This window comes from Centrocercus urophasianus, unplaced genomic scaffold (genome assembly GCF_019232065.1).
Source record: "Centrocercus urophasianus isolate 14NV4802_14NV808 unplaced genomic scaffold, USGS_Curo_1.0 seq_26, whole genome shotgun sequence".
Taxonomy (NCBI): Eukaryota; Metazoa; Chordata; class Aves; order Galliformes; family Phasianidae; genus Centrocercus; species Centrocercus urophasianus.
Window position 1 is genome coordinate 9,208,146 of NW_024884822.1, and position 21,301 is coordinate 9,229,446.

Here is a 21,301-nt window from a genome sequence, read left to right on the forward strand (position 1 = left end):
CTTCACTTACAGCAACACTGCAGCTTGGGCACTGCAGTTTCTAATGGGAAAAAAAAAAAAAAAGTTGCAGAAAACTAATTAACATTGTGCTGCTGGGAAACTCCTGTACCTCACAAACAAAAGTGTAAAGTGATTTATCTGCCACAATCCCATATAAACACTTTATGGCTTGGGTCCTGATGCTTCTTCCAAAATTCACCATATTTTACCAATATTCTTCATCCAAAATTGCAGAATAATTAAATGTGGATAAGCAGAATGTGAATAGCAGTCCTCATTTTTTGCCTTTGTTTGAGATATTGTTCTGTACTTTAGAGTTCATGCAAGTGCCTAGAAAGGAAAAACAAAAACAGTAATCAATGAATCAGTCAAGGCCTATAAATAAATACACTGATGATATTTCTACCCAGGGGTAGGAGTACAGAGTAAACACTAGCCCTGCCAACGATAAGAGATGGCAAGGGGCATCAAAGAGGGTCTTTGTCCCAGGAGTACCACATTTCAAGAAGATTTTCAGAGACACTATACATTAAAGCCCAGTGACAATTTGACGTGCTCTGTGCTGCCACCCCATGCCAAAGATCCAGTGCAAGCCCAGTGAAAGACTTGGCTTAACTCTGCTGAGCTTTGGATAAGACACTGTTGATTTTAATTTTTTGTCTTTCCTTAAATTGCTCAACAGCACGTGGAATTCTGGCATCAACCTACTCAGATTAGTTTTATGCCCCACCTCCAAACCCTTAAATGTAACATGGTAAGTATCATGAATACTTTTGGTTTATCCTCCGGAGCAATGCTGGAGTTGTCCACTTCTATCAGGATGTTCTTGTCATCTCGGGTGACCGGTGCCTCCTGTTCATTCTGGAGGACCTGTGGCAGATTCCCTAAATTGACGTCCATGTCTTTGAAGGCATGGAGTAAAAACACTCCCAAAATGATGGTTAGGAAGCCACAAACTGTCCCAATGATATCCACTACAGTCATGGCCACCCATTCTTTAAAGAGAATGATGGAAGTTGTGATGACGATGGTGGTGAACAGAACGTAGTAGATGGGAAACACCAAAGAGGTGTTAAAAATGTCTAGAGACTTATTGAGGTAGTTAATTTGTGTAGTGATGGATGCTACCAGCGTGATGACCAGGATCCACGTCAGTGGGTGCTGCAGCACGGGCTGGCCAGCAAAGAAGCCCTTGATGGCAATACCCAGGCCCTTGACTGAGGACACAGAGAAGGCCCCAATAATGGAGCAGATGGTGAGGTAGATGAGGATGTTGCTCCGCCCGTAGCGAGGTGCGAGGTACAAGATGAGGAGGAAGCAGACAGCCAGAAGGACTGCAGCATAAGCAAGAAAACCTGGAAGGGGAAAGAAACAAAGAAACAACAACTCAAACATGAGTTGGCATGGGGGCCAGAGCAGTACTACTGCCCAACTCCAAACACAACCTCCTGCGTACCTGGTTCTTTCAGCTTAAATAACATTTCATCCAGAGTGGTGACCTCCTCTTCCTCTGGTGCATGTATCACCATCACTGTGCTGCCCACGAGGCTCAGCATGCAGCCCAGCTTTCCCAGCAGGTTGAGCCGCTCTCCCAGCAAATACGAAGACAGAATGGCACTGCATGGGACAGAAAAACAATGGCTGCTGTTACTTCAAAGTCCTTTAAAGAGGAAGCAGCATCTAAAATGATGTAGAGCACATGATAGGAGGACACCAATTTGGAATACATTTGCAGGATTCCTGCATGTTATTACACATTCATGCTGCATCTGCTGACAACTGAACTTGCAGAGTTGGAGCTCTGAAGACCACAGCTCATGCACCAGCAAGGTGAAGAAGGGCCAAATGTGTCAGCACATCCCAGCAGACATTTCTAAGGTTTTCTAATTCACTCATGAGCATTATGGGCATTATGAAACCTTTAGCGCCTGGAGAATTGAATTCAAGGGCCACTACAATAGAGAGGAACAAAAAAACAACCAAACACAAAACTGCTACATTAATTTTAACTTAATCATCAGAAATATTAAGCCCCAGAGAAATCTGAGTATAATAGGGCTGTAAAAATGTCTGGAAAAAAAAAAAAAAAAGAGTTGTTTCCCATGACATTGAAACAATCCGAGACAGCACAGCAATCTCCATTTGCTTATGCATTTCCCGGAAACAACTTCCACAGAACCTTCAGTGCCCAGAGCCTTTTTAACACAAGGCAAAAATAGAGACAAAGTTAAATCAAATGTAGCATTTCTGATATATTTAGGCTTTTTTAGTGCTGTTTATTATTGAAAAAAATATCCTTTTACTGGCTGAAGAGTGAAGGCAATGGAAGAAGTCACGCTGCTAATTGCAGTAATTTAACATGAATTGTACGCAGCTGCTATTCACAGCCACCTGCAGCATTTTAAGGGCACAGCACTTAATTCAGTGTTTTCTGGGTGATACCCCCGAAAGACAGCAACAGTTGGGGTATTTTTAGAAGACATCCTTTCCTCACATTCACATTACTCCAAGTATTCCTGTCTTATAGACAAACAGGTGAACAGATCAGCCCAGCTGCAAACCCCAGGCACACACATCACCTTATGAGCACGCTGAGGGCCCCCAGAGGTGTGACAATGGTCGCAGGAGCAAAGGCATAGGCCGCAAAGTTGGCAGCTTCTCCTCCACCCACTGAATAAACAGAGGAAAAACAAACACTGGCAAATTACAATGTGCTTTTTGTGCTTTCTCTTACAAGCTTCCAAACTAGAGGTTGGGTTTTACGAAAGGGCCTTCATGCTGCTTCTAAATAGGGCCAGATTGGGGGAAAGTCTCCATAGCACAAACTTATGCAGACAAAGAGGCCGAGGGTGCCAAACTGGGCCACAGCTGACTCCCATCAGCTTACTAAATCACCAATCCAGGCACACAGCTGCAGTGCATCTGGGTCATTACTGGGTGGTTGGAGCCCCGGAGTGCTGGTAGGGCACAAGCTGCTCCTCAGCTATAAATTGTCTGTGGGTATGCTGTTATGGGCTGTACAGCAGGAGCTGAAGGAGCAGAGTGAGGTGGGGGTATTCCTTGTTGCTGCTGCTCCAGGGAAGACAGCTCTGAAAACTTTTCCTGTGGAATCTGTTACTCTCTGTGTAACTCTAGTTTGGAAAGGTGTTATATTGTTTTGCATATAAAGAAAGTTTAGAGGGTTGCTCTAAGGGAAAAAAACTTTCCTTTAAGAAAGGAGCTGCTACCAACAGCTTGTTATCACCCTTGCTGCAGCAGTGACCTTTCCCGATCTCCTGAGTTGCACATAGGAGGCTGTTTGCCCTGTGCCTGGTACAGCTGGCTGCCCTATTCAGTTTTGTCTTTGTGTGCTTTTTGATTAAGCAAAATTGAGCTGCTGAGTACTACCAGCCCTCCAGGAGGGCTGCAGCAGGATGGTGGGGGAGGTGTACAGCTCACTTGCCTCCTTAGGCCTTGCGAGGAGCAGGGAACTAAACGAGGCTTTGAGCAACTAATGCTGGACTTGTTCATACCTGGTTCAAGTGGTACCAGGAAATGCTGCAAACCCAGGGCAATAGCTTCTACTTACTCGTTATCAAGCCAGCCCACCAGAGCCAGTCCTTCAGGTAGCCATGGCCTCCATCTCCTGGGAAAGCAAAGCAGGCAGGAGTTAATGATGAGAGAAGACAAATGGCCTTCTGAAAAGGAATAAGCCACACTGAGAAGAGCATGACAAAGAAAATGGCTTGGAAGGACAGAAAGTGCAAACATAGAAGTTATGTAGGCTCAAGGCATGAGCAGAAAGTGACAGCTATTGGCAGACAATGTAAATGCAATAAAAGCAGCTGCTTGATCTTCATGGAATGGCATGTACTGCCCCAAAGTAGCAGATTACTGGGATGGACTGTAGTGGTGCTCCTCACTGATTCATCATGGTGATCGTGCCTCTGAAGCCACCAGTGGATGCCTGTGCTGAGGTTCTGGGGGCTGGATGTGCTTTGGCTTAGGTGTCCCTCCCCAGATGACCCTGGGGCTGAGGGTAGTGGTGGCTGTGCCCTGCTGGATGCCTCTACACAGAGACTGTTTCCATGGAGCTGCTGTGCTGGACCTTGCATCCCCATTGGATCTCTATGAAGAACCACGTGTTGGCACTAAGGTAAGGGAATTTTTTTTTTTATGGCTATGGTTGCGTTGTGTGAGCCAGTGGTATATTAGTTGGTGTTGCTGTATTGTGTACTGGTGAGGGCTCTAGGTGCCCTGGAGTTATCCATATGTTATCTGCTGCTTTGCATGTTGCTTTGTGCCTTAAGGTCTCAGTCTGAAATGTCATGAATCCTAATGTTGCCTTTGTATTATGTTCTCATTTAGTGGCTATTTCTGATAAATGGAAATAAGTGGAATCTGGTAAATGATTCCTGGTATTGAAGCTCAACAAAGGAAAGTGTGAATAAAAATGAGGAAGCATGGGTGCACTGTGCCAGGAACTAATCAAGCTCTAGTCTTTAACCACAAGCTGTTCTATGGCAGGAGCTTGGGCATGGTGACTTTGTGAGGGTACTGGGTTGGAGAGACTGATAGCAGGAGCTGATGGTAATGGTCTATGCACTGCTAGAACTGTGTTATAGAAAGTTGATGTGTGCACATAGGAGGGCTGAAATACTGTAATACTTGAGTAAGAGAAGGGGGAGAGGCAGGAGAAGGAGCAATGAAGGTATGCCTAAGAAGAGTTCAGGAGGTACAGAATTCTTTTTTCTGCTATAATTCAACTTCTGGTTCCTTAACAAGTGATGAAGTTTAAATGTTGTGCTCTGGTGTTCCTTAGAAATTATAAAATTGCTGGTTTGTTTGCCTGTAGCTTTTTTCTTGTTGGCTGTGACTTTTTTGTCATCAATTCCTGGTAAAACATCCTCAGGTAGGAAGGAGTTTGCTCTTGTTTAACTAGATTGGCTCTGAAATGTAAGATGATGTTGGGAGTTCCACAACTGAAACAACACTGATATTTCATGGTACAAATCCAATGCTGAAAATCAAACCTATGTGAGTTCACCATTGCAAAGGGGACAGCTTAATGTATGGGGTGGGGATAGGAGGCATATTGTTGGCTTAGCTCATCTGCTGCTTATAAGACACCTTGCCTTTTCATGCCTTTGTGTCCCTGCATGGAGATGGAGATATTGAATTCCTTTGTAAATGACTTAAGAGCACTTCCTAGACCACAGGTAGGAAGTAGTAGTATTTTAATTATCATCATTTTGTCAGTAGTTATGTAAGTAGGTCACCCGCCAGGTAGGACTTAGGCTGCTGCTGGAGCAAATGTTTGCAGTGTTGATGGGCTGTGCCCAATTGCACAGTGCAACTCAGCTCAGGCACGTTCCTCTACCATCCCCATCCATAAACACAGACCTCACCCCAGAACCTCAGCACTAAAAGAAAGTTATGAGCCAACACGTTGTTGAGCAACATGCTTTGGATGTATCACTTCTAAAAACCACGGCAGGGCTCACGCAAATTGCAGGGGTGCAGATGTGCATAAATAAATGACTTTTGCTAATGTGGTTCAAGCGTATGGGGATGCGTCCTTGTTTCAGGGATTTGGTGGCAAAGATGTCTGATGTATCAGTGTGAGCGGGGGGAGGCATGAAATTGAACTATCTTGCTCCAGGCTGTGGCATGGGGATGACTTTCACCTTTGTGCAATGGGGCCCATTTCACAAATGGTCTGCTGATTAAAGGCTGGCACGTGTACACCAAGGTGTTGCCCTACACAAAACCTTACCTGCCCTGGTGCCTCCCTTCTCCACCAGCCGGAGCAGCCCCTTCTTCTTGAGGATGATGCTGCTGCCAATGAGGAAACTGGAGAAGACAGCCAAGCCCAGACCAATGTAGAATCCATAGTTACTTTCCAGCCGTGTTACCCAGGAGGTGTCCCCAGTCCCATTGTCATGGCCAGGGTCAGCCAGATCAGCACCTCTGACCACCTGGCACACAACTCGATGGGAAAGGCATGAAATGAAGAGCAGAGACCCTGTGAGAACATGGAGATACAACAACTATTAATGTGGCTGTCAAGAGTGCCATTCAATGCTTTAATCAGTCTCTCATACTCAGGACACCTCTGCACTTACATGGAAGCAGGAGGATGTCTGGTGATTGGTTTCTGGGATGCAGCTCAAGCAGCTCGTTGACACACTGTGCCTGCAGAGCCCTTTGCAGTGAACTGGAAGACCACAAGGACCACTATAATTAATCTGAATTTCCAACCATCTATGCTAGAATCTCTCCACCAAACTCCAGTATTATGAGGTTGAACTATACCTTGCCAGTGTTCAGTATTGATCCAAAGGCTTTGGTGCTTTACAGCCACCTAATCCTGACATCTTCCTGTTGCCTGCAGCTCACTGCTTTAAGTTTAATGTGGAGCAGTGCCAGTATTTTGTAACTGTGAATCTGTCCCAGCTCCGTGTACTGAGCGGGGCCACATGATTGCTAATAAGAGGACAACAGGTTTGTCCCAGATTAAAGGTCCCTCTCTGTATTGGTTTTATTACCCCTATTTATGGACAGTTGTGTGCTCATGAGTCACAGAATATCCCAAACTGGAAGGCACCCATAAGGACCATCATGTCCAACTCCTGGCTCTGCGGAGGACCACCCAAGAATCAGACTGCATGTCTGAGAGTGGTGGCATCAAGTCCTGCTAGTGTGGAAGGGCTGAACACAGGCATGGCTCTCTGCTGCCCACACAAAAAGCACCAAATCTTGGAGTATCTTGCTTGGGGTGTGTGTGGCTGTGTGGGTGGGAAAATTGCTGAGCTACCCCACCCAGCACATCTTCCTATTGCGATCTGAGCTGGGAGTGGAGCATGGACAGTGTGACTGTGCTCTGCTGGAACAAAGCACCCAGCGGGAGTGTCGTATACAAATCTGTCTCTAGTAAATGACAAGCTTTCTGCTTCAAATCATGTTGGAAATATGAATGGAACAATTACCCCTCTGCAGGCTGATGTTCTGTGGCTCACAGCTCTCCAAGAGTTGGGTCCCACCTTATTCTTCCCCAAAGAAAATGCCTTAAATCTTCTGCAGCCTCCACCCATCCCCTGCACATACAGCTGAGGGTTTGGATCCAAATTAGATCCATCTTTTTTTCTAATGGAAAAAAAAAATCCAATGTTTTTTCTGAAGATTCTTTAAGAGATTTTTTTTTTTTTTTTTTTTCTCTAATGGAAAAATAACCTTCACTGTGGAACTGTTTTCCAGGGTACTGGGGGGCATTTTCATAGAGTCACAGGATTGTTTGAATAAGAAGGGACCTTTAAGGCCATCTGGTCTCATTCCACTGCACTTGAACAGGGACACCCACAGCTCCACCAGGTGCTCAGTGCCCCTCCAGCCTGACCTTGGCTGCAGGGACGGAGTACCACCACCTCCTTAGGCAACCTGTGCCAGTGCCTCACCACCCTTATCGCAGAAACTTCTTCCTTATATGCAATCTATATCTCCTCTCTTTTATTTTGGAGCCGTTTCTGTTTGTCTGGAGACCATGCTCAAGAGTCTGTCCCCTTCCTTCTTACAGCCCCTTACACTGAAAAGGGGCTAGGTAAAGCTCCTTTACCTAGGCAAGGTGGATGCATCCAGCTCTCCAGGGAGCAAGCAGGAAGGCAGTGGGGTGAGGCAGCTACCTACCGGCTAACAACCACCTGTGAAACCAACCAGTGACAAAGATCAGCCCCGGCTTTGGGGCACCCCCTGCTTCCCACTGCTTGGAGCCCTGCTCCCCCAGCCCGGGCTGCACCCACCGTTGCTGCAGCTGCCGTTGGTCTCCAGCGGCTCCATCATCATCCCCTCAGTCCTCCGTGGTGCTCTCAGTGGCTCGGTGCTGGCTGCAGGCACACCTGCCCGGGCGGCTCCTCCTCCGTCGCTGCGCTGCGCGCCTCGCGCTGCCCTGGGGGTTGGGGCTGCTCCCTGTGGTGTAGCAAGGAAGGGGTTCAGAAGGCGTCCCCTCAAATGTGAGCTTTGGTGTCTGTTGTTCCCTGCTTAGCGTTACGGCTGTGTGCAGATGCAAAGGGCAAATCGTGGGGCTGAGGAATGAGTTGTAGCACAAGGAAGGTTGATGTATCTCAATGGAGATTTCGAGTGCGAGCAGGGATTTCCTCAGTCGTGTACTTGTTGCACAGAGGCGCGTTCCCTAATCGCTTTTCCGGCCTTCGAATCAGAGAGGGAGAGGCTGGGCTCCAGCACAAGCACAAAGCAAATATCAGCAGAGGACATGTGCTGTGCTACAAAGGGCAAGAGGTGCAGGGCATGGTTTCACCTGCAGCTGCAGTTGAAGACTTTGCTGCCTCCAGCCACTAAAAAAATAACTAAAATGTAAGATCTGCAGGGCTTAATGCTTCAAAATTTGCTTTTTGATTTTTTTTTTCCTCTCACCATGAAATACACTGCCTGTACATTGCTACAGAAGTTGCCCTTACACCATCAAGCTGCGATGTTGCCAGCACCGTGTGCATCTTTCACTCAGTGACTGATTGTATCTCTGTACAACTCTGCTCTCCAGCAAATGTCATGTTTGAGTGCTATGGGAGTCATCTTGACTTTAATTGGGCCAGTTCATCAGCCACACTCGGGGCTGGGAAAGGCTGTGCTGGCCAGATCCCATGTCCTGCCCTCCATCACAGGAACGTCTGATAGCTGTCCAAATGGTGTGGCAATGGTTTCTGGTGTAGGAAATTAAAGGTTGGTGATTCATCAGTGATAACTATGCTGCCAAACCAGAGGTGATGACATGGTTGAAAGCAAAAGACGCTTTGGATCACAGCTTTACCTTCCCTTGGTGGCCTGACTTCCTAAATGAAGAGTTGACTGCATTTGGCATCTTTACTCCCAAATGTATTTGACCCCATGGGCCAATTTTGCCAGGTTTGGGAAGGGGTGAGATCTCCAAGAGAAGTTCTTCTGAGCTTTGGGAAGAGAGGAGATGTGGAGGGGGGTGAGGATCCAGAAGGAGAGAATGCAGTAGTGCAAGTTCATTGATAGACATCAGGAGGGAGCGTGTGGAGTTTTCGCCGCTATGAGAAAAGCTTCACTTAGATGTTGCAATCAGATGTGGTACATGTGTGTCACATCTTTCTAGTATAGGAGCAGTGGAGATGTTGTATATAAAATCACTAAGTCGCAGGAGTTGCGTTTGATGGATTTAGCAAGGCTGCATATGGCAATACGGGAGTTAAAAGCCAGGAAGGCTTGGCAAAGAATTGCCTGCAACTCTTAGTCAAGGACAAGTTCAGACCGATAACGATAAAGCAGGGATGCAACCAGTGCCTCTGTTATTGGTTCATATCCTTGTTTTAATGGTAAGGCAGTAATTAGGGGAATTCAGCTCCAAGCTGTGAGCTCAGTGGTTGATACTCACATCAGGTGCTTCCTTAAAAATAAGGTCCAGCTCATCAGAAATGAGGGAGTCTGCTATAGTGGCTCATCTTGTAGCAATGTGGTTCCTCCTGAAATACTGGTTCCCCAAGCCAAAAGACTTGACTGCAGTCCAGAGGATAAAGCAAGACAGCTTTGCATGCAAATGATATCTTTAGCAACATCAAAAGGCTTTTCTTTCTACTCCACTTCTCTTCTTCTTTATAGGACTGGAAAAAAATGGTGGAAAAATAGTTGTTACCCATCCTGTGTATTGCTACAATGGTGGAAGCATCCTACTAGCAGCTACTAGTCTGCCCTTGGGTGTCTGCTAGACATTGTTCTTGTGGGAACTTTGAGAACAGGGCTGCAATATTCAACCATGGCTCAGTGTAGTTTGAGATTTACTGCTTTGAAGGGAGATAAATCCTCTTTCTGACAGTGACCTGGTGGTGTAGGGGCAAAAGGAAATGCCTGGTGTTCGGGTGATTGCAGCACAGCAGCGTAAAAGCTTGTAGGACTGGATGTGGTTGAGCAGACAGCTTTTAGCTCAAGTTATCTCTCCAGGTAACCTTGCCTGCAGTGGCTGGGGCTGTCATTTCACACTGCAGGAGTTCAGATGACACCAGCTTGGAGTTCCCAGTCTGTCACACCCACAACGGGTTCCCACTCTTGTGCTGCCCTCCCAGTGCCAGAGTGAGTATCTGTAGTTCTGCTGAAGAGCAGCTGAGCTGTGTGGGTTTATAAGGCCATAATAAGCACGTCCTGCTTCACTTGTGGGGTTATTTTCTCTATCCAGATCAGTATAATCATCTGGGTCCCTGAGCCCCCATAAACTACAGATGGTGGCAGAAGAGAGGTGGTGGGTTGGTGATGGATAGGGTGGATGTTCTGTGGGCAACGGAAGCCCTAAAGCTTCAGATCAGCAGCACGTGCTGTGAGGTGAAGTGACATACAGGCAGTAGAGTGTTTGTTTATAGAGCTCTTAACTGCTGGGTGTTTGCATCAGAGCTCTACGTGAAGCAAAACTAGATTCAAAAGGTGCTGCTGGCTTGCAGGAGTTACAGCAAGGGTCTCTGCTACAGCTGAAATTGTGAAGCAATCATGCATGAACTGTTATTCTCAGTGGCAGAGTGCCATTAATCTGAGGACATAAAGATACTTAGATACACAAGAAAGAAGGATGTAGGTCTGTGGTTTTGGTAATGATCTGCTGGGGTTGGTTATCCAATAGTCAGACTCTCAGAGCTGGATGCTCAGTGCAAGGGGTGGCTCCAGGCTCCAGCACCCAGCAGCTCTTGGGGCTTTTAATAGGAACCAAAGAATGGCTGCAAATGGAAATCTGGGAGAAAATAGCAAGGGCTGTCTCCTGGGATGAAAAGTCCCTGTGAAGCTGGTAGGGCTGTGGTAGTGAGATGAGCTCATTTAGCTTTGTTTTGACTAGGGCCTGTCAAATGCTATTACAGATAGTTCTATAATTCTCCCCCCATTCTCTTCCAGAAGTTTTCAAATGAAAGTTTGTGGCAGAATTATGTTTCCCTCAAAGACCAACTTTCTGATAGGAAAATTTGTTGGTTTGTTTTGCTGTTGGCCATGAAGTTTCAGTTTCCTTTGTAGTTTTTGACAAAATCTTGACTTTTTTTTTAGCAACAAAATGCATCATCCCTCTTAGTGTTCTCCTTTTGCCAGGAGTGATCAGAGTCTCTCCTCAAATAACAGTTACTACAAATGACAGTGACACCATGAGATAAAGTTTGCCCATTTCATGAATGAGCCCAATTTTTATTTCTCTTTATCACAAGTCATCCCACATTTGTTGCACACACTGTTGTTGCTGTGTTACGGGACATATCACCGTGTACCAGATGCTTTACTCTTGCAGAAGCATTTGTAATGGATATGGAAGCTTCTGTTAGCTGAATTTTAGAACAACAGCAAAAAATAATACAAAACCAAAATATCATCTTCAGCTGCATAGCAAATATGGATCAAAAATTTAACACTGTATCAGACCACGAGCGTAAATATACCTCACCATAAATAAAACTCATTGTACAAAATAACTCAAGCAGCTTTTCATACAAATATGGTACATTTGACAAGAGCTTTTGAGAATATTTTCTTTTTTTTACACCTTCAATTATTTTTTCTTTTGTTCTCAAACACACACAAACCTACTGGACTGGAGTAACGCAGGAGAAAAAAGACTAACATTCAGTGCTAATAAGTGCTGCTGGAGTTTAAAAGAAAAACCACTGAAGTGCTAAGTTTGAACAAGTTTGCTTCTCCTTTCTATTAGATCTCTGAGAATCAAGTGTAGCATCATCCAAGAAAGGCATTTGCACTGCCAATAGTCACATTTCAAATGTAAAAGCTGGAGGGAACGTTACAATCATCTAGTCTGACTTTGCTCATTACACAGACCATCCTTTTCCCTCTCTCTAACTTTTGTATCAAGTCAGCAACTTGTCTTTGAAGTAGGCATTCCAAGCGATGGTTGGTAATCCCCAAGGAGTTACAACTACTTCAGAGTAATTGGGAAAACGTAGGTTAAAAAAAGGTATGCCCATAGTCAGTTGACTTAAATTATCCATATGGGGGTCCGTGTTTCCCTAGGAAAAAATAATATGGGCTGTGCAGATTGAATTAGAGCATATCTGCAAGGAAGACATCCAAAATTGGCAGAAAGTTTTCCAGTGTGGAGGACATGCCCGACCCCTTGGCAATCTGTTGTTTAGCTTTACTGTCACAATTTTTTTCCCCTATTTTCACTAATAATTATGACATTAAAAAAAAAATGAAGAGAAAAATTCTGCTTCACTAGGTTCTTTGAAGACATAAGTCTGAACTTTTCTTTTATAGATTCAAAGGGAGGGGAGGGAGGGGATTAGAAAACAAGCTAAAGACTATTTGAATCAGGTAGCTTCTTAACATACTAATAATAAGCAGGTAGATTCTTAACATAAGGACAATAACATCAAATCTCAGAAGTGAGGAGCATATGGTTATTCCTAGCTGATCTCATACTACTTGAGCAACAAGGCAAAAACATTTACAGTTAGAAACACTTTACATTTTGTTCATGCACTTTGGACATCTTGCTCAAAACGTGTCATCCCTCAGAACTGGAAGGAGTTTGTTTCTGACAGCAAATCTGAGGGCAAAAAAAAAATACATTTCTTCTACCTTTTCATTCAAGTACACCCAGCTGTGTTTTGCAGGTTTGTGGGTTTTTTTTTTTGGTTTTTGTTTTTTTTTTTTTCAGAGAATTAAGCCAAAGCTGCAGCAAAAGAATGCCGTGATAGACATGTTTAGGTAAAAAATCTCCTGTCTCACTGCAAACCTAAACAAGAGACTTATATTCAACTTAGGATATCCTGTTCTGTCTGCTAGCTGTGAGTGACTGGGCTGTGTGGCATAGCTCATCCTTCTGTGTTCTTGCTCTTGCTGGTTTCTGCCAGGGCTCCAACATCCCATAACATATCAGACATCATAGAACATTCAATTTGTGCTGTGCTCAGAGATGGCTCTGAGAGCCGCTCAGGGATCTGTGCCACTTCATCAGCAACACTTTCATACCAAAATAACAAGCACTTGCTATTTAGGTCAGGAAAATAGGATCTTGGTTGGATCTATCTTCCTTGTATCTTGTTTTTCACAAAAAATAAAGTGCTCAATTCTCCTCTTCCTTTTAAAAATATATATCTGTAAACTCCCTCAATTCAGTAGTTTCAGCAGTGTAAGGTGTTGGAACACAATGGAAAACCAGAATGGGCATCGATAGTGGAGAAAGTAAGTAGAGAGCAGGAGCCCTTTGGTACTGTTGGGTCTTGGATGCTCTTGTGCTGCTCTTCTTCACAGTGTGAGGGAAACAAGTTGCTTCCAGAAGCTGAATCCTTCCCTGGCACCCAAAGGGTTCAGCCCAATCTCCTGAGATGCCATTTGACTTTCAGATTACTGTGCTGCACTGTTTTCTCCCAGAGATTCAAGCATTTGTCTCAGCGATTAAAGAAGACTCAAGGTGTAAAGATGTTCAGCTCTTCCATGTGTGGATTATTTGTTGATCATGAGGGAGTGAGTGTGTGGGAGAACAAATGCATCCCACACAGCAAGATCTCCTTTAGCACTAATACAGTGCTTGCTGTTGTTTTCTAAGACAATGCATTCCAGCTGGGACATTCCTACTAATTAATGGTGTATTTCTTTTGAGAGAATAAGGGCCCAGGCTCTGCCTTTTGAACATCTGTAGTAGCATGCAGGTTACAAGGCATGATGGAATTTGCACGAAAATAACATCTATTACCAAATCTGTCTATTTAAACAGCAGTTATCTGCTGTGTCCTGGCTAAAGTTGAGAAATAAAAATATTGCCAGTGGTGACATTAGCATAATTTCCTCCTGGAGCATGTGGTTTGATCTTCTTTAGCTTCAGGCACAACGTTTTGTGTCACTGTGGTGACAGCACCAAGAAGAAAGGGAAAACTACAAGTTTTGAATATCTCCTTGAAGTCCCTACTGAATTTGTTCCCAGTATCTAATACATCCAGAGATATTAGATGAACTGAGTAGGAGTAGGAAACAGACTCCAGTGTTCCCTCAGAAGGCTTTTGAGCCTGGAAATTGCTGTTTTCATTATGCTTATCCTATGTTTTACCTTTTCTAAAGAATCGCATCATTTCTGTGTGATGGGAAGTTTACTAAGCCTTGCTGATGGACACCATTCTCTTAAAAAATAAATAAATAAAAATTGGTTGCTGTGACTATCTAAAACAAGGGAAAATAGCATGCCAGAACATACAAAAATTACACATCCCAGCTCTCATCCTTGGCTGAATATCAAAGATCACACATGGTCAAGGTAAATACAACTGCCTCCTGTCAGGAACAGTGTCTGTTTCCACTCAAGTTAGCATGTGCAAAAGCATATTCACATGAATCCAATGCAACCTCTTCCATGGTCCATAAGAAATTTTGTTTACTTCATTGAAGGTGTGTCTTCAAGGGAGAACCCTTTGAAATAAAATAAGTGGACATCCCAATAGCAGTGGAAAAAAAGCCAAAACAGGCCTTTTTTGATTCCCCCAGCTCTCTGAAATGCTGAGGAGTTATTTGGCAGCTACATCATTGCTAGTTTGAAACCCAAGTGCCAGATGCTAGGAAGGCCAACAACTTGGCAGAGAGCGGGAAGCAATCCACAACCAGCCCAGCACGGCTCCTCTGCACTACTCCTTCCTCAGGCTGCTGCCGTAGGTGAAATCCTGCCTTCATCCCTTCTTCCCCAAAAAGAAGTCAGGGTCTGTCTTCAGCCCTGGTGGCACGTGTCATGGGTGGGGTTGATTTTCCCCATTGCTTTTGCAGTGGGAGTGGGCTCCCGGCGCAGTAGCAACACGCAGCTCTTCCGACAGGATCCCCCACCTTTAGGGCTGCAATATGGCTTCAGATTTTTGTGTTTGGCTGGATGAATCACAGGGAAAACCAGATTTCATGGAAGAAAAGCACATTTCACCCTCCCACCCCCACCCGCTCCCAAGTCCAAAAGCTACAAGTAAAATTGGTCACAGGGATGGAACAGAAGAACATGCACTCAACAGGGCCAGATGGGAAGATAAGTCCTTGTAGTGAGCATACCCAGTCTTACTTTGTTGCCAGGTCTCACGCCATCAAGTTCATCCTCCCAGTCATCCTGGGCTCAGTCTCTTCTCCCTTCCCAAAGCACGCAGGGTTAGTGTCACACTAGCAGGTGGTGGCCAGTGACTGGTGGATGGGAGGCTGGAAGCAGCGCACATGCTCCACTGTGGAACTGTCTGTTTCCACCGACTTCATGTACTTGTTCAGGATGGCAAAAATCTCATTGTTCAGAATCTGATACTTCCTTATCCTGTCAGCCATCTTTTTCAAGGGCTGGAGTGATGGTGAGAAAGAAAGACAGTAGATGAAGAGAGTCTTATGTCATTTGACCAGTCAGAAAGTATCAGTACATTTGCCCTGCTGCTGAGAAACCTCTGCTAATACAAAGCACATGCTACAGTTCCACTTAGCAGCTTCCAGAGACTGGTGACTCACTTCATTATAGGATTTGGTGACTCAAGACAGAATTAACGAGGTCAGTGTGTGGTTCTATGTTAATCAATCTAGAGTCTGGACTCCCAGCTGCTTATTGATAAAGCCACAGAGATCAGAGAATGGTTGATGCAGCTTCTCTGCTACAGCTTCCTAACCCCAGGAAGAAAGGAAAAGCTTTGGGAGACGAAAGATTTGATTGTCAAGCCAATTAAAATCCTGGCCTATCTGCTGAGACTGCAGGTGGAAATCTCACAGCAAGCATATCCAGCTTGAATAAGATCAATGCCTGGAAAGTTTATTTATGAGTTTGAACAAGGCAAGTCGTAAAACAGAGATGTGTGCTAGTTCAGGTCTTTTGGAGCCTTACCCTTCAACTTACCACGTTTTTAATGATTTCATCCTTCCCGTCCTGCCTCTGCACCTTCAGCAGGTGGTAGCAGAAGTCAAATAGGTCAAAGCGTCGTTGTTGTCCAAGGAGAACAATGATAGAACAACCTGCCCAGTTCAGACCATCTCCAAAGCACTGCCTAGAATGGGGACAAGGTGATGGGATGAAGAGATAACAGGATGGAGTTAGGTAAATGCTGTCCTAACATGAGACCAGGAACTTTTCTTGGTGGGGGAAATTGGTCCTATTGATGGAAAGTGGGTATGTAATTAGAGAAAAAAAATGATCTTAGGACAGAACCAGGCTATGCATGGTGCATCACAGGGTACAATGGATGAGGACTTTGCCTCCAACCTGGACTTAGGCTACCCATTTCTTTCTGCAGGGCACCTTGGACATTTCTCTGTACTCCTCTTTCCCTTCTCCCCTTTTCCCAGTCATTCAGATGGGAAGCTTTGGGGGCATCTCTTTAGATCTACATCCAACAAAGTCCTGTCCTCAGGTACCCATGTTCTCTCTCTACCTCTGTGCTGGCTGTGGCTATTGCTGCAGCTAAGGGCCCATGAGCTAATAGCAGAGCTGGGTACTGGACACTCACTCTGCAGTGAACTCATTGGTGCCCACAGGGATGCAGTACACAAACTGCATGGCACTCCAGAGCCGGTGGAACTCCACGCACTCGTCCACGTGCATGACCCCATTTGTTGGGGGTGGTCCACGCCAGATTGGGTCCTGCAGGTAGCTCCGAATTCGTGTCAGGATGACCTCGAACATGGACAAGCCGCAGCACAGCCGCTCCTTGGTCAGCAAGTCACCTTCTCGAGCAATGGCTATTTGCTGAGGAGGAGGAGAACCAAAGAAACAAGTGACAATGTAATACAGGTGTACATTCTGGGTGGACTTCACAATTCCTGGTCTCCCTGGCATATCCCGTGAAAGGTCCAACCTTACCTCTGATGGCTGCTCCTGTGGCACTCCCCACCAAGGAATGCTCAACCCAGAAGACTTAATATGGTGCTCAATTATATTTCACCAAACTGAGTATCTTTTGAAATAACTATATGCATCAGAAAACGAAAGCTTGAAGGCAAAAGTTCTGACCAGAAATACTGATCCTTAATTCTGCTAGCAGTCTATTCTGTTACACGAGCACTACTAAGCATTGCCAGGCTTAATTTCATGATTTGTGTAGATTATGAAAATGAATCAGGAGAGAAAACAGGCATTTTGCTTCCCAGGGCATTGCCATCATCTCTTTAAAATGTAGATAGGCTACGAACTTGATTTCCTATGTAGTGGTTAAAAAGCTCTGAGATAGATGAGAAGCCATTGGAACCTTAATACTGGAAAATCTGCAGTTTCTAAGAAAGACAAGTATACATTTTCCAGCTGAGAAACTTTCCATGTGCAGAGAATTTCTGTGACATCCCCTCTCAAATTTACATGAACAAATCTGGAGGGAGTGGCTCCACTGGATGGAGTTGATTTGGCTTTTGCACCAGAGGAAGCTGAAGAGAGAACTGACTTAATTTCAGCTCCATTGCTGCTCCAGAGGAAAAAAACCAACAAGGGTACTTGAATAAACACTGACCCTAGTGAGCTTCCTGCTTTCATCCTCTGGGCTGGGCTGGGCTGCGTGCATGGAGCCTGTCTGCCCCACTCCTTGCCATTTCCAGCAGTATTACTGCCTTCTTGAAGTGCTGCCAAAAATAACTGGGGAGATGAGAGCCAATTGCTGTCAGAGTTGTGCCACGGTGATAGGAGGTTCACCCCATTACCTGGGTGATGGCCACATCCTGCTGTCCCCGCAGGCAGAGCCTTTTACCACCTCACCACTTCAGCAGTGGCACTTACCAACCTTCTGCCTATCTTAGAGGGCTTCCTGGAACCCTAGGTCATTTTTAAGTTCTGCTCCATTTCCAGCTGTCCACCTAATGCCTGTGAGAAAAAATGTCATCCTGACCAGAATTACAGCAGAGTCTCAGAGCACCTGCACATGTCCTGATCAGACTTTAAGGATGTGAATTTAGCTCAGTTTATTTGGATATTCTTTATTCTGCACTAAAAAAATAGAAATCTGAACGTGCATATACATCCCCTTTCCTGACTACTGGTTCACACTGGCACTGACCTAAAGCCTTTTTAGTTTGGTAGTACAGAAATGAAAGCATTACAACTCCTGCTTTCAACACAATTCCAAGGGCATTTTGGGAACTTCAGAGCAATTAATGTTCAACTAATAGCAAATATCAAGGGAACACTGTATTGCTGCCCAGAGGGCAGATTGGGGCTGGGATCCCTAGATTTGTTAAATTCAGGAATGATGTCACCCAATTTTCACAGCACACTTGCACATATTTGCTTAGCAAGTAAGGGTTTATTTTATCCAGTGTGTTTTTTATAGCTAAAGGCAGTAGATACAACTTATGTCTCTTCATCTGCATCAAACTCTTATGGGCAAAGATTAGTGTCTGCACACAGAAGTCTATGATGGAAAAATGGAAACACAGCAAGAGTAAAGCCTCTCAATGTGTAAATTAAGTGTTAGCATTACTGTTTGCTAAGAAATAGCAATAGAACTGGTATTTTGACAAAACTACTTCCACGATCTTAGCATGAAGAAGTATTAATCTAGAAAAGGATGCACCCGTTTTCTAAAAAAACATGGCACCACTCACATTCACAGACAGAATTTGGTTTTAAAATTCATCCCTATGAATCATGACAGAGTTGTGACAATAGCTGTGACAGAGCACGACTATTGCTTGGCAGATATTTAACGTGGTGAAGGCAGCTGGACAACTATTAGTCCTGTGGCCAAAGCTGCCTAGAGTCTGAGGTCCCACTGACTTCTATGACCAGGAGAGGATGGGTGATTGAGGATAGATTGCCATGGGAAGACACTGTGCTGACTCAACTATTCCCTCTGTTCTCGAAAGAAAAAAGCTCCCATTACTTTCAAAGGAAAAAAAAAAGTCCATTGACAACACACGTTTGAAAGTCCCTTGCTAAATATCTACTCAGCATTAAAAGGGAAAGGATTCCTTTAACAATCTGCTGTGATTCCCTAGTTCTGTATCAGTCACCTACCAAACAGCTGTTGGTGGATTTCCAGTGTACAGTATGCACTCCCTGACAGTTTTCCTGGCACTGCACTAACTCAGTTATGCCATACCTCTTTCACGGCCTGTTAATGAGCAAACTTGCAAGAACCACACCTGAACACTGCTGGGAAGCAATTCCCTCTAACTTCAGCAGCTGTGGCTCAGACCCTTTACAGCAAGTGGTTATGGGAACTGCATAAGGCCACTTTTTGGGAGGGGCATCCAGCAGCCAACTTCTGCACCAATTCTGGACAATTGCTCTAAGGTGTTCCTGTGTTCTGCAGGAAAAAACCAACATCGCCTGTGTCCAAAACTGCATTTCCAGGAGCAAGCTAGAAGCTATGGAGGCGCCTACTGAATGTCATTTTTGTGTTCATTTATACCTCAAAAAAGATCTGGTACTCAACTGTACCTGTGTGGTGAATGTGGGAACAGTGTGCAGAACAGTTAATTCAGGACATAAAATACCTTTTGTTTTCATCATTGTAACTACGGCAAGGATAAGCAACGAGTGGACTCTTATAGCAGATTTCAATGATGGTTTTGCATGAAAAGAAGGAGAGATAGAAAGACCAACACAAAGACACAAAAACACAGAGGTGAATTCTTTTTCTCGAGTGTCTCCTTTGAAAGGAAGCCAATGGGAAGTGAGAGGAGTGTCTACAAAGTCAGACAAAGCTCACAGTTTTCAATCCAATTTCTTTGTTTCATATGATTTTCAGTGAAGCAAAGTTTCAAATCCTCGATCCATCAGAAAAACATGGAAGAAAGCCGTGTAACTTTCTGCCTGCCATAGATCTGTCACCTCATACAACTGAGTATTTGTTCCATTCCCTCAGCAGTAGATTACAGAAAAAAGGGTGTTGATTTCTTTAACACTTTCAATGATTTTTATCCTATTAAATCCACTAAGTAGATAGTGGACATTTGGCTACTGATATCAATAGAACTCAATTCTGCCCATTGCATTGATTAAATCTGAGATATTTTTAGCGGTACTCAATTTCTGCAGAAAATAGATATGTTTTTTTCAAGCTGAGACCCCACCTCAATATGACACTTAAATGGAGGTGTAATTTTAAGCATGTGCTGAAGCTCTAAGCATGTGCTAGGAGGGAAACCATTCTCAGATGTACTCCTTGACAGGAATAAGCTTAAAAATATACCACCAGGCAGTCCTAAAACAGGATCCCCAAAAGTGATGGCAATGAATTAAGACAGGGACAGGCCTACGATGTTTCCCCTGGAACCACCCCAACAATTATCCTTTTTTTTTTTTTTTTTTAATGGAGAGGAAAGAGGTTTTCAAGGCTGTTTGTGTTCAGAGCTGGCTTATGCTACAGCTGCCTGCCAGCTCTCCAGACTGGAAGCAGCAATGCACTCTGGACCCACTCACAAATTTCCCTTTGATGTGTCTGCTAGGGCAAGGATTCTGACTTTTTTTGTCTGATTGGCATTTTAGAAAAAAATAAATAAAAATAAAGGATCACCTTCCCGGGGCTGAACAGGGCAACTGGGACTGCTACGAATTTTCAACAGCCATCCCTTTCAATGAAATCCTTACCTGCGGAGTGCCCAGCCTCTCTATTAGGGGAACGAGGTGAAGTGGGGCATACTTGGCTTCGAGACGCTTCATGCGCACCTCCAAGCGTTCTCCTTCTGTCAAGCGAGCAGCAAACAGTGAAATGAGAGGAGGAAGTGGAGACCCGCAATTTCCGCTGAGTTTGCTCAGAGCTGCCCCCCAGCAACCATCCAATGAGCCTTTGGATCAGAGAGCCAAACCGACAGCAAATGAGGGGACTGGTGATGCGGAGAAGGGTGGGATGTGCAATTGCAGTCTCAGCAGCAGCTTAACCAAACATGTTCAAAAGCATGTCCCTGTTCCTGATTGCTCCTGTTAAGATGGACATTTCATGCTGTCATTCTCCAAAGAGGCTGCAAAATGCCTTTGAAGACTTAAGGAACCCCCAGGCTATCTAAGGTTCCAGCCTGTAATTGGGCTACAGAAGATGCTCTGCTAGCATTTGTTTCCACCTTACTTTTGGCTATATGCATTTATCTACTTAGAGGGGGAAGCAGGGCCAGAACTAATCCTCAGTTGAAATGGGAGAGAAACGGCTCTTGGAAGTGACCTCTGAATCTGTTCACTGCTGCCCTCTGAGCTTCTTACCTTTGATGTAGACCCTGGGCAAAATATTTTGGAAGGGAGCAGCATGCAGCAAATCACAAACTTCTTCCTGGGACTGAGGCAGGAAGAAAGAAAGATAAAGTAAGTTAAAAAATACCTATAGGGCGTGACTGTTTGGCTCAGGGGTCTGTGCAACCCTATGACAACCCAATCACATCTACAGCACCTGGTCAA

The 21,301-nt window shown here is 44.7% G+C and overlaps 3 protein-coding genes across 6 annotated transcripts in view; 1 reads left to right on the forward strand and 2 right to left on the reverse strand.

Moving 5' to 3' along the window:
- Positions 1 to 12: 12 nt before the first annotated feature.
- Positions 13 to 8,191, reverse strand: NIPAL4 (NIPA like domain containing 4). 2 transcript variants are annotated; one of them, XM_042826177.1, is made up of 7 exons: positions 7,776 to 8,191; positions 5,756 to 6,004; positions 3,569 to 3,625; positions 2,580 to 2,670; positions 1,457 to 1,617; positions 772 to 1,355; positions 13 to 330 (listed from the first exon to the last, which is right to left on the reverse strand). In XM_042826177.1, exons 1-7 carry the CDS (start codon positions 7,816 to 7,818, stop codon positions 319 to 321), a joined length of 1,197 nt encoding a protein of 398 aa, XP_042682111.1. In that variant the 5' UTR covers positions 7,819 to 8,191; the 3' UTR covers positions 13 to 318. The 2 variants fall into 2 exon arrangements, with proteins under 2 accessions (XP_042682111.1, XP_042682112.1); XM_042826178.1 differs by lacking the exon at positions 7,776 to 8,191 and adding an exon at positions 7,592 to 7,647.
- The window catches only part of FNDC9 (fibronectin type III domain containing 9), a 29,797-nt gene continuing 12,479 nt past the window's right edge, over positions 3,984 to 21,301 (forward strand). Inside the window, exon 1 of the mRNA XM_042826179.1 lies at positions 3,984 to 4,135. Coding sequence (XP_042682113.1) covers positions 4,068 to 4,135 — 68 coding nt within the window. The 5' untranslated portion in view covers positions 3,984 to 4,067. The remainder of the gene's footprint in view (positions 4,136 to 21,301) is intronic.
- Positions 11,133 to 21,301, reverse strand: part of CYFIP2 (cytoplasmic FMR1 interacting protein 2) — a 51,323-nt gene continuing 41,154 nt past the window's right edge. For all 3 annotated transcript variants that reach the window (XM_042826174.1, XM_042826175.1, XM_042826173.1), the window contains exons 27-31: positions 21,110 to 21,182; positions 20,504 to 20,598; positions 16,434 to 16,672; positions 15,827 to 15,974; positions 11,133 to 15,285 (exon numbers count right to left, since the gene is read on the reverse strand). In XM_042826174.1, the coding sequence (XP_042682108.1) occupies positions 15,118 to 15,285; positions 15,827 to 15,974; positions 16,434 to 16,672; positions 20,504 to 20,598; positions 21,110 to 21,182 (723 nt within the window). In that variant the 3' untranslated portion in view covers positions 11,133 to 15,117. The remainder of the gene's footprint in view (positions 15,286 to 15,826; positions 15,975 to 16,433; positions 16,673 to 20,503; positions 20,599 to 21,109; positions 21,183 to 21,301) is intronic.